This window comes from Melanerpes formicivorus, unplaced genomic scaffold (genome assembly GCF_026170545.1).
Source record: "Melanerpes formicivorus ecotype bairdi unplaced genomic scaffold, bMelFor1.0.p_v2 SCAF_25, whole genome shotgun sequence".
In the NCBI taxonomy this organism is placed as follows: Eukaryota; Metazoa; Chordata; class Aves; order Piciformes; family Picidae; genus Melanerpes; species Melanerpes formicivorus.
Genome location: NW_027142377.1, coordinates 7117581 through 7129693, shown reverse-complemented (window position 1 = coordinate 7129693; position 12113 = coordinate 7117581). Strand labels below are relative to the sequence as shown.

Below are 12113 nucleotides of genomic sequence, written 5' to 3'. Positions count from 1 at the left end.
GCTCCAAAACTCATTTGAAGTTATATTGCACAGAAAACTCTTTGCTATGTTCTCTGCTTCTCACCTGTGTCATTCACAGTCTGCAGTTAAGAAATTCAATTTGTACACGAGGGACACCCAAGCATTTGTTAATCTTCTAAATTCAGTACATGTGACTCACATTTTCCCTGTCTTCAGATGTGTGCGGTTTCTGAGCTCTGTTCCTTTTCCAAATCCCACTTTCAAACTGGTTCCCTTCAATTTAATCCATACTTGGAAAAAAGATTGATTTTTGTCCATTCCTATGTCAGGTTTTAGGATGACATTTTCAAAGGAGACTTAAATGTAAGCTCCTTTCAAATGCCAGGGTTCTGTGTTCCTGAAGAACTCCTCTGCAAGTCATCTACCACTGTGGTTTTCTGCAGCTTTTCAATGTCTTGGTCGCTGTGATTCCATCAAAATTGAACACATTATGTACCTGGTTTAGTATTCTTACAGACTACTTTTGTTTCAATTGTGGTGTGTGGATTATTCCTGGAAATCACTTAAACATTTGCAAGCAACAGGTTGGACAACAGTGTTTACGACCATAGGGAAATTAACTGTTATCCTAGATGAAGGTATGTGCAATTAAACATAGAATAGTAAAATGAGATTAAATTCAGAGATTCTGAATTCATTGCATTGATATAGTGGGAATTTGAGTAATTAACAGTTGTTCAATATTTCTCAGCATTTGGCCCACTGTTTTTGGCATGGGATTGTACCATAATTCAGATTTAATTACAGCTCATGTCCTCCAGTGCAGCTCTATGTCACTATGTGTGGGTACACTTTTAGCACCAGAGACCTTTTCATCTACAGAAGTCTTCTATCATGAGGAAATACCCAGCCCATTTGGCATATAATATTTAAATTGGATCTGAATGTTCCGATGTGTACATCACATGCAATTAACCTTGCAGATGCAAATTGCTCCCTTACATTTGAGAAGTGGATCCCAATATAAAGAAGGCAGAGGATAAAAAGAAAAAAAAACAAAGTTTACTTCAAAGAGTTTTCCTGCTTGAACTTAGTGACAAAACAAACATCTTGCATACATGCTCTGTGCAAAATAAAGTTCCTTAGTGAGATTTTAATTTGCCTCTTAGGTCCAGTGTAGGAACAGATGAAAGGACAGAATTGCAAACACTGTAAAACAGGAAAAAGAGGAGTTAGCTAATGGTTATTTTTCCTATCCCTTTGGATAAGTAACATTCGCTTAATAGTGGCAAGTAGGACAAGAGCACAGCCCAGTGCACATGAAATAGTCCTGTGAGGCTAATAAACTGAAGGCAAGCAGAGATGCACACTGAACTTTGAAGTGTATCACAGACATGCAGAAAAATTAGATTTCAGGTGATTTAATGGTCATGAACTCTAAGGTGTCTGAATCTGAATCAAACTGGGTATTTCAGGTCTTGTAACTGGTGTTTGGGAAATCCCTCACCTCCTTCTCTTTGGGTTACATCTCGCTCTACCTGAAATGAACACTTATTTTTCTCCCCCACAAACAAGAAAAACTTGTTCTATGAGGTGCTACAACCTCCTTCTTAGACTGCACACTGATTTTGAAATTAGTAGCACATCACTAGCACATCTATCCATGAACACAGGCAGGTGTTTTGCAGTAGGCCCTTGGGTTTTTGTTTCTGTGCATATGTTTGGGCTGTGTAAACACCCTTTGCAGTCAAGTCACAATACTTGCTTTCACCATAGCTTCCACTAGTTAAACATTTATCAGTTTCAGTAGTCATGGTTCTTCTTTTATAGAGATTGTTTTGCATTTCCTCTGCAGCATAAGGAACCTTTAAATAAAAGCACACTTGTTTACTGGAATGCCTGCCTGTCCTTTTATGGCAATGTAAAATGCTTTTACTGAGACTGGGAATTAGATCTCATATGGTAGTATCTCCTGCACTTGCAATTAATTACTCCATATTAGCCTAAAACCCAGTCCAAAGTAGCAGACTGTATGGAAGAGTCACAGAGCCGCAACATGTGGAGGAGAACATTTGGCCAGGTCTGTCCTGGTTCCCACTACAATTTTGTTGGTTTGAAGGGAGGCAGAGCCCAGTCAGAGCACTTACTTGGGACTTTGAATCTACCTGTACTTTTTTTTCCTCCAAATCGGGGAGTGAATTGACTTCATCTGGAAACTTTGCACTGAAAATAAATAAGAAATGGGTTTACCCAAGAATTCTAGCCATGAAGTCCACTGAAGTCCACTATAGATCTCCCTGCAGGCTGATAAGCCAAATGAGGTCACTATTGAGAGGAGATTCATACAACATAGCTGAAGTGTCCAGTTGTTTAAAGCCCTGTAGACATGAGAGGCATCTCCAGACAGTGTTTGGTGTGGTAAATCTTTCTTTATAATTGCCCACCTTTTTGCATCATCAGTACAAGGAGCTTGTACTAAACGTGATCCTTGATCCATTACGGAATTATTCCCTTTTTCATTAGGAGTCCACCTTTATTACACAGGCTGATCTTTGCATAGGAGGGCCTTCAGAGGAGTCTCTCTAGGGTAGAATGGAAACAGGGGCTGTTAAGGTCCACTCTTCTTTCATGATCATCAGCGTGTGCAGGAGAATGTGTTCCACAGTATTGAGAGCCCACATGTGGGCCCACACCTCAAATGCTACCATTGCTCTCTCACTTTTTGAGCAATGTGCTAGCAATTTATTATTTGAAGAATACGGCTTAGATTTCAAACAAGATGATCCAGATGTCGTAGCAGCAGTTGAAATGACTACCTGAAAATAGGTTTATTGTGAGGCACATTTTGTATACTGTAGTGTTTCTTGGGAACTTTACAAAACTTTCATTATTTTGAGTGTTGGGAGATAAGCAATAGAAAAATATATGTTAGATTCCCCTGCTGGCTTAATGTAAACCCAAGATATATAGCCCATCTTCACATTCAGGCAGCATTAAATACTGGATTTCTCTGTAAACTGACTGTGTGTGCAAAATTGTCTCCACAAAAGCAAAGACTGTATTTAAGCTCTCAGAGAAATCCTGCTCACTAGCCTTTTCTATTGTTAATTTCAATACTTTTAATATATATGTTTGCCTCGGCAACCAAAAACGTGAAACCATTTCATTATGAACTCAGTGTTAGTAGAGGTTTTAAAGTAACAGTTGTACAGTCAAGAGCATAAATGCAGCAAACTTATTCAGGGCACTTTAGATAATAGAGCCCTAATAGTAGGGGTTGGTTTACATCTGGTTTTATCATCCACAGTAGTGTCCTTAGTGGCTTTGTTATTCTGTGAAGCAACTTCAGTTGTGTAACTTTTCACAGTTTAGCTGCCTTCTTTATAATCTTTTTTATGATTGTCTTTACATCATCTGCAGCAGCAGTAATAGCTGATCTCCTAGCCTAAGGGCTTCTAGCAAAGTTGCTGTTACTTCTCCATAGGTCAAAGAGATTGTGGCACAGCACACCAAAGAGTGGTCTGAGATGATCAATACGCACAGTGCCGAAGAGCAAGAAATCCGTGATTTACACTTGAACCAACAATGTGAGCTACTGAAGAAACTGCTGATTAATGCTCATGAACAACAAACCCAGCAGCTGAAATTTTCACATGACAGGTGAGCAGGGCAGCGCTACCTGATAATAAAGGCACGGTTTATGTCTGGTTTGTATGATGATCTAATTTCTTGTGTTCCTTAATATGCCACAGGTAACTACTGTACTGCTGTCAAAACCACCGAGCTGTATGCATAGAAGTAGTAAAAGGAGTGATCACGCAAGGTTTAGTTAGGTGCAGGAATGGGCTGTTTAGCTGGTGTAGAATTTTTGAACTTCATTGAAGGCAGGAGTGGTAGTTTGTGTCAGCTGTGGTTGTGCTTAGACTTTCTCCAGGAACTTCATTTCAGAGGCTGGAAACCAAGAAGTACTAAATATGTTAATACCCTATGGAATTTATAGTAGTTGTCTATGTGTATAGCACTGGTGATTATGAGGAAGGCCCATGTGGTCTAACCAGTACTGAGTACAGGGCCAGAATGACCTTCCTGCTCTTGCTGGCCACAACAACCCCATGCAGTGTTACAGGCTGGGGTCACAGTGGCTGGAGAGCAGCCAGTCAGAAAGGGACCTAGGGGTACTGGTTGATACTAGGGTGAACATGAGCCAGCAGTGTGCCCAGGTGGCCAAGGCAGCCAGTGGCATCCTGGCCTGTATCAGGAACAGCCCCTCAGTTTAGTAAAGATGTTGACTTGCTGGAACATCACTGACTTGGATGTAGTGAGCTTGCAGCATTTCAGTAACTGGGGATGTGAAGTTGTTATTCACAAGCATTATGCACTCTCCAGATAAAATAACATGAGAAAAAAAAAATTCTCTTGGATTTTTTTAATAGAAGAGTTTTGTAGTCATTCAAACATTCATTCAGATAACAAAATAACATGTTAATGCACTTTAATGTTATGTAAATATATGTATAAATTCCAAGGATAGATTTACATGCTTGCAGTCTGTATCATACAGTAAGAGGTCAGCAGTTAAATATTGCAGTTCACATACCTGCTTTTCAGAATCCTTTTCTTCATCATCACGCTGGCTTTTCTACATCTACCAGTTAACTCTAGCTACAGACATCACCACCATGTGGGATTGGGAGAGTGTTCTTTAATGGTGCCAGCCAGGCAGGTACTGCCCAAACTGAACACTGAACAGGAAGCCTAATGCTTGGCACTTGAGCAGTGAGCTGACACTAAAACTTTGATGTAATCTTTGATAAGCACTGGTTTAGAAACAAGGAATGGTCCCAACAAGTGCTTCTTGGTGATTTTGAGGAAGATAAGATATTTTGTCATCTGTTAATAATACCTTTTATTTCTTGCAAGTAGTGAAAACCCAGCAGACCCAGAAAGCCCCATCAGCAGTGCAGCTCAGAGTGATGTTATAAAGAGACAGTTGCATATAGGTGTGTTGCCTTTTAGCAATATCCATGGCCATACCTTTTGAAGTCTGCATTTAGGAAATGTTTCACCTTATGAACTCTTGGAGGAAAAGAAAGCACTGCATTTTTTCAATAAAAATTTTAAACTGTGGAAAATGTAAGTCATGGAACAAAGTTCCAACTTAATGATTGAAGTATTTTAGAGGGGAAAGAAAGCTAAAAATAAGATTGACAACACCTTTTTAAATGAAGCACCCTGTTCTGTACCACCCTCTTGATAAAGCTATCTTGTTACAAGGTTCCCAGGGCCAGAAGGAGAAACCAAACATAAGTCCAACTGTGGTCTAAATCACAAGGCCCAAAGTGGAAGTCGTAGAATGAAGTATGTCAGCTCATACCACAATTAGCACATATTATTACTACTCATATTGCATTCATGTTATCATCACAGGATTTGTAATCTTTTTTAGGCAGCTTTAAAAGACAAATCATGGTTTCTAAATGGCTAATAGTAGCTCATACTCGGCTGCTTCATTCTAGGAAGAATATTCAAATGTAAAAAGGTTTAAAACTGATCTTTCAAATTATGTTGTCTGTAACAAATGGAGATTTTTGGAATGCTTAAGTAATGTAAAGTCTACCCAAAAGAAGGCATTTTTCTTATTTGTTCTTTGTTCTTTCTTCTTCCTTAATGCTTCAAGGACAGAATTAATCACAGCATAGAGTGATAGCAGGAAACCAACCTCAACAATGCGTATTAGGCATTAATGACTTCATTTGATTTTTGCATAGGGAAAGCAAGGAAATGCGGGCCAACCAGGCTAAAATATCTATGGAGAACAGCAAAGCCATAAGCCAAGATAAATCTATCAAAAATAAAGCTGAAAGAGAGAGGTAAGTATCAGATATCCCTTCCTGAGAAGGGAAGAATGCTGTCAAAGACAGATGACCATTTTAGGGAAAAGTACTGCTTTTCTTGTATTTGTCCTTTTAATAAATGTAATGGCCTGATCCACAAAATAAAAAGGTTCTTTGTAGTCATCAGCTGTGACTGGCTCTTGTAGGTATAATCACACTATTGAACTGAAATACATCTGTACGTTTTAATGAGGTGCTGTTGTTTTAAAAATGAAGTGAGGGCTTACCTGAAAAGAGAGTCTTGAGTTTTGGTTTTAGTTGGAGTTAGACTAACTGGAGAGGCAAGGTCACTAAAACCAGAGAAGGTGGTGCCAGTGAAAAGCATTCTTCCTCATCTATTGATGATAGAAGGGAGAGGTGGAGCAGAAAGATGGGGTGCTAAAAGTGATTGTAATCAATGAAAAGGGTGATGGAAGACAGGAGCAAAGAAGCAGGGGATGTACTTCACGATAGCCCATGTGTTGCTTCTCCACTCCTGAACTGGAGCTCTCTCCCTCATGTGCTGCCACTGGAGACTTGGTCAGCATCCAGGCACAGCAAAACAAGGGCACTGCTGCACTTTCAGAAGTGGGTTATTCACAGCACGTTTGGACATGACAGCCTTAATTGACTTGAGAGACCAGAGAGACAGTTGCCAGTACCAGCTGGAGGATTGATCCGCATTAGAGCTATTTTAAGCTGCTTCTATTTATCCTAAATGTTTCCCCTTCACTTTGGGCTTGCCATCTGGCACGTTCTTTCCTCTTTAACATTCCCTCCTTGACACTAGGCTATTTTGGTCATAAGGCTTGAACTTGTTCCCACTAAACTAAGTCCCTTGAATGTTGCACAGCCCTAGCTCATCAGGAAAACATTGTCTGAGCCCTTGATAACTATGCTAGTTAATATAAGACTTCCACTAATGACTGAGATATGTCTGTTCTCCCAGATGTGAAACCAGGCTGAATACAGTTCTGGTTATCAGGCTTTGCCATTAGTCCAGTTCAGCTCTTTGAACTGTTTCTGGTGTATTTTGTGAAAAACATCTTAAGAAGAGACTCTTACCAATTAGGTGTGTCATGTAAATACGAATTGTATACTTTTTGCTTAAATAACAGCTTTAAGAACTTTATAGCACTAGTGAGCTGTAGCTTTACTTATAATCATGAGATTATTTTCCATTACCACTATTAAGAGAAGTAGCACTTTTTATACACTAAAATAAATTGAGAGGAGGGTGCAGTAAAGGATATAAAAATGAATTAAATATTTTTAAAGTTCTGCCCATCACTCTTGAGTAAGGGGGGGGGGGGGGGGGGGAATCTTCATTCATAACAGTTTTGGTCTCTTTCTCCCCTTTCGTTTTCTTAATTTTTTCCCCCAAGTCTTCAGTCATACTGTCAATGTACTTGAAAACCTGCAAATGTAAAAGTACAGAGCCAGAAGGGTGTACAATTTACCAGTAGTCCCACATAGCACAGATAATCAAAAACCAAAATACACCTGACAAGTTTGTGACTCTCTCTATTGTTGCTTTGGAGTTTCTTTTGCCAATGAGCCATCATGGACAATATTTGCATTTTTTTAGGCGAGTCAGAGAACTGAACAGCAGCAACACAAAAAAGTTCCTGGAAGAGAGAAAAAGGGTAACTATAACCATGACTTAGTCACTGCACATTATTTCTGGGTATTCATTTTTATTTCTCTGTGTTGAGAATCCAGCTCTAGTAAACAAACAGCCCTTGCTCCTTGCTTTGTTCCACATATTCGTTGTGTAAAATATGTAATAGCTATATAAGAGGAAAACATTTTAAATTAACAAAATTACTTCTCATTGTGTATTTGCTGCTTTTATGTAATACATATATGTAATACGTAGTATATGTGTAACATTTAATATGATTTAGAGTAATAGTTTTCTTAAGCGTGGGTGATATAATAGTCCTCCTGTGATGTTTTGTAGGCAAGACAGTCTAGATGTGCACATTTTCAAGTAAGTTTATACTTTGCTTGTTAACAGTGTACTACATTTCCCCCCCGTTATTTTCTCTTGTTTACAGCTGGCAATGAAACAGTCAAAGGAAATGGATCAGTTGAAAAAAGTTCAACTCGAGCATTTAGAAATCTTGGAGAAGCAGAATGAGCAGGTATACTGACTTAAAGGCCTAAAAGAAAAGAAAATTAGTGAAAACAGTAATCAGAATCAGGCTGAGTAGAATGCCTCTGCATTACTGAACTTGGGAAAATGACCTTATTTGTGGTCACTCACCTACCTGGGGAGTTCAGGTGAGGAAGTGAGGTGACTTAATTATCTAGAAGCAGATTTGCTGATTTGTTTCAGATCAGCATGTGAAAGCTAGACTGCTTAGCCAGAGTCTGTCCTTTCAGCTGTTCAGACACATTAGCTAGATATGACAGTCATAAAAGAGCCAGCATAATTTTAATTAGTCCTAAAAAGTACCTCAAGCGAAACTGTTTCCTTCATTTGGTAACTTAAATTTCTAATGCTGATTGGAGACCTCTTCTCCAGAGCATCTGTGAACTCTGAGACAGTTAATTTGGACTGAATTCTAGAGATGTATAGTAGCATGGGGAGTTTTATCTGTACTAGTACACTCTTTCCTAATTAAAATGCTGTATTATTTTTTGCTAGTCTATAAGCTAAGTGTTTCTAATTGAAAAAACTACTTGGCAAGGAAAGGAGGATTCCAATCTTCTTTCTGGTAGAAGCATCACTAAGTGTCTGAGCAGTTCCCTTGCTGAAAGGTTGAGCCTGCAGAGCTGCAGTGATTTCATGGACTCGCAGTACTGCCCTTACACATGTAAACCGTAAGGGGAATATACCCAGCAGTTTGAGAGGAGAGAGAAGGGGTGCATTTAATACTCACTCTTTTCAAGGGTTATATACTTCTTTCTTTATTAAATGTTCAGAACTTGAATTCTCTGGTGGATACTTTAAGATGAATAAAAGCCATTCTGTGGAGGGAGTGGGAAAAGTACATGCAAATCAAGTCTTTCTACTATCAAGAGAGAGTCCTACAGCCCCAAAAGCTGCAGCCTGATTAAGGTCTAGGGGTTGATAGCACGTAAGATCACTGGCAATTCGTACCACCAAGTCCCAGTGACCATGGCTCCACCTTCCTTCTGAACAATAACCAAAATTCCTAGTCTCTTCCCTCCCAGGGTTTCTATAGATAACTCTGTCTAACTTCCAGTATGACCAGATCAGTTAGGTCTGCTCCTAAGCACTATCTGCCTACAATCAAAAAGCAGGAGGGGCAATTGGTTTACAGGGGATCTGCAGTGCTGCTGTAGAAAGCATGACTGAAAACTCCCGTCAGCTGTGCTACTTGACAAAAAAATTGAGCTTGACCCAGAAATAAGTGTTATTCATGGTCTCTTTACAGTGTACTCAGAAGGCTTTGGATCCACTTCTTAAAACCTAAGGAGAAGAGGGAATAATTATAATTGTGCTTTTAAACACAGTATGATAAACATCTTATACATAAGGGAGGGAGATTTCTGGGAAATAAGCATGAGTCACTAAAGGAGTCATCTTTTAGAAATTAGATACTTCCCTCACCTGGGGTTACTGCTTCCCCTGCTATGGGATGTTAACAGCCTACAAGAACTTGCTATACTCCATTTCAGTATCGAGATTAAGTCAATTATCAGTGATCAAATGGAGTAAGATCATTCATGTGCTGGTTCTCAGTTTTATGGGGGCATGTGGTGGCCTACACCACAGGGGTAGTCCTTAACAGCTTTTTCACTCACTGTAATTTGATCCATCAGAGCATATATTCCACACCTGCTGTTTTGGCCACTTCCTTTTAGCCTCAAAAGTGCACTAGTGCAAACCCCCACCTGGGTCTGGTTTCACCATTACACACCACTGATACATGAAAGCTAGTTGGATCAAGATGAAGGTGGTATTTGTTCAGTGAGAATTTCAAAACATGATTATTTTTTCCTGATAAAACAAAAGAAGGTATTTTCCATGCAAATACATAGCATAGAAAAGTAGAATTATGGGTTGAAACAGCCTTCAATACAAACTGTTATGAATTTAAATTTGCTTTTGTTTATGTATGTTTTTCTTGCATTAATTTTTCAATCTCACTTCAGTTTTCATTCATTTAATTTGCTTCTTGCTGTATTACTCAATTTTGACATTATTATTTTTGTACAAACAGCTTTTGAAATCCTGTCATGCAGTGTCTCAATCACAAGGTAGGATGGATGTATAATAAGCAAACTATTATTTCAGTGTGCTTTCCTTCTAAATTAAATCATTACCATTGGAGCCCTCCTCATAAATGCAACCATTGGGATACAGTGAACACAACATTAATCTTGCTTGCACACAGGTATTTGAGCCTGACATAGTATTAACAGTATTTTGTGCTTCAGCATCTCGAATTCAGATGCAGATGAACAATGATGCACAGAGGAAATATTTGAAGATTAGCTTGTGTCATAGGTTAGCTGCCGTCTGCGAGAAGCGTCTTTCGAGCTTAGACTGTTTTAGTGTTAACATATATATGATTAACTGCTAATACTGATAGTCACACAAAGGGTATCTGCATATATAAGTATGGTAAGAAAATAAGCTATTCCACACTATGAATAGCAAACTCTAGAATAGCTGACTAGAAATAGCTTTTCAGTGCCTAAAGAAGAGAGGCTTCCAGTGCTTTAAATTCACTTCAAAATCCAACACATGACAAGGTATGGCAATTATACTTAACAAGTGGCTGTACTGCTGTGGCTACCTAGATAACCGTTTCTTGCAAGAGATCTCTATTAAATCCTCTCTTACCAAGGAAAATAGTTACATTAGGTTTGAACATCCAGTTGTGCAGTATTTATGATCTCAACTATTTTCTTGAATAGCTAGATAAAATTTTGCACCACTGAGTCTGACAGTTTTAGAATGAGGGGAAAAAAGACATAGAACATTGTTTAGGGTAAGATAATTTTAAATTATTTTTTTTTACTGTATGTGGTTCTTAACCTGTCTTAAGTCTCACTAGAAAGCAAGCATCTTGAAAGCTCGAGTCCATTAGCTGCCACTTACTTTATGAATTCACTGTAGCTTCCACACTGCCTTCCAGAAGGCTCATCTTCAAATGCGGTGCTTATGTATTCACATCAGAAGGCACTGTCTGAACCAGCCTCGGACTAGCAGAGGGGTATCCTGTTCCTATGCTAATGCGTTCTTTGAAGCCAGGTTCTCTCTCAATAATTGCATATGCCATACATTGGCATGCAGAGTATTTATAGGACACTCTGTGCCAGTAGTTCAGTCATAAGCCTTAAACGTGAAATGGGTGAGTCACTAAGAAATGATGACAGGGGGTTGTTTTATCTGGAATTTCATTTCACACACAGGCAAAATCCAGCCAACATTTCAGAAGAGGTTGTACATATTGATTCATTTATTATGTTTTCATATTTTCATGTTAAAATTATTTCTTCATTACTTTCAAGCTTCTAACTCATTTAAATGGAGAACGTTGATTAATTTTTAATCATATTTATGACAGTTGCTTTGCTTTATCATAATTACTTTTTTTCCCCCCAAGATGATGATTATGGAAGTGCAGGGGCAGGTTGTTCAAGAAAGGCATGTGTATCACATCTGTACAAATGTACATTCACCTTGCAAAATGAGCAGCTGTGCATCTCTTTGTTTCTATATCTATGTACAGATATGCAAATATGTATGTGCATCTAGGATAGGTGACTCCTTAAGCAGGAGCCTGTATAGCAAAGTTTCCTTGCAAATCAAGATTTACTTCTTTTGGGGAAATATACTTCATGTAAATCGAAGCCTGTAACCATTCTTCCCTGCATGATGGATGCAGAGCAGTTAAACCAAAGAAAATACTTGCTTGGTTTGCCTCTCCCAGAACCTGTCCTAATCCTCAGAAGCTTGATTGTAAAGATAGATGGGGTTAGCTTGCCCTCTGGATCAACTTACTGTGAGTCCTTTGAGTTATGGATTTAAAAAACTTCCCAGATTGAGAGCCCTCAGCAAAAAATATAGGGATACCGACTCCCTGTTCCTTTAAACTGCAGAGTTCAAAACCAAAGCGCAGCTTGGGTAAATATGTGTGTGAGTGTGTGTGTGTGCTCATCTGTGAGACACAAAGGGGGAGAGAGACAGGGAATTAAAAAAGCTCTCTAAGCAGAGGATTCCCAGGCCAATTCCCATTTATATACAGCACTTTAACTCTGTTGGCAAAGCCCAAGGCATGCTGAGTTTATAGCAAG

General features: G+C 38.9%; 1 protein-coding gene across 9 annotated transcripts in view; it reads left to right on the top strand.

Annotated features, from left to right (window-relative positions):
• PLCB4 (phospholipase C beta 4) overlaps positions 1–12113 on the top strand; it is a 165270-nt gene that overhangs the window by 150058 nt on the left and 3099 nt on the right. For 7 of the 9 annotated variants that reach the window (XR_010989135.1, XM_068153185.1, XM_068153183.1 and 4 more), the window contains 5 exons: positions 3446–3621; positions 5730–5831; positions 7423–7480; positions 7895–7981; positions 10031–10067. Coding sequence is in view for 8 of the 9 variants with exons in the window: in XM_068153185.1 (XP_068009286.1) it covers positions 3446–3621; positions 5730–5831; positions 7423–7480; positions 7895–7981; positions 10031–10067 (460 nt within the window). In the remaining variant the exon portion in view is untranslated. The remainder of the gene's footprint in view (positions 1–3445; positions 3622–5729; positions 5832–7422; positions 7481–7894; positions 7982–10030; positions 10068–12113) is intronic. The other 2 variants (XM_068153188.1, XM_068153187.1) reach the window with 1 other exon arrangement.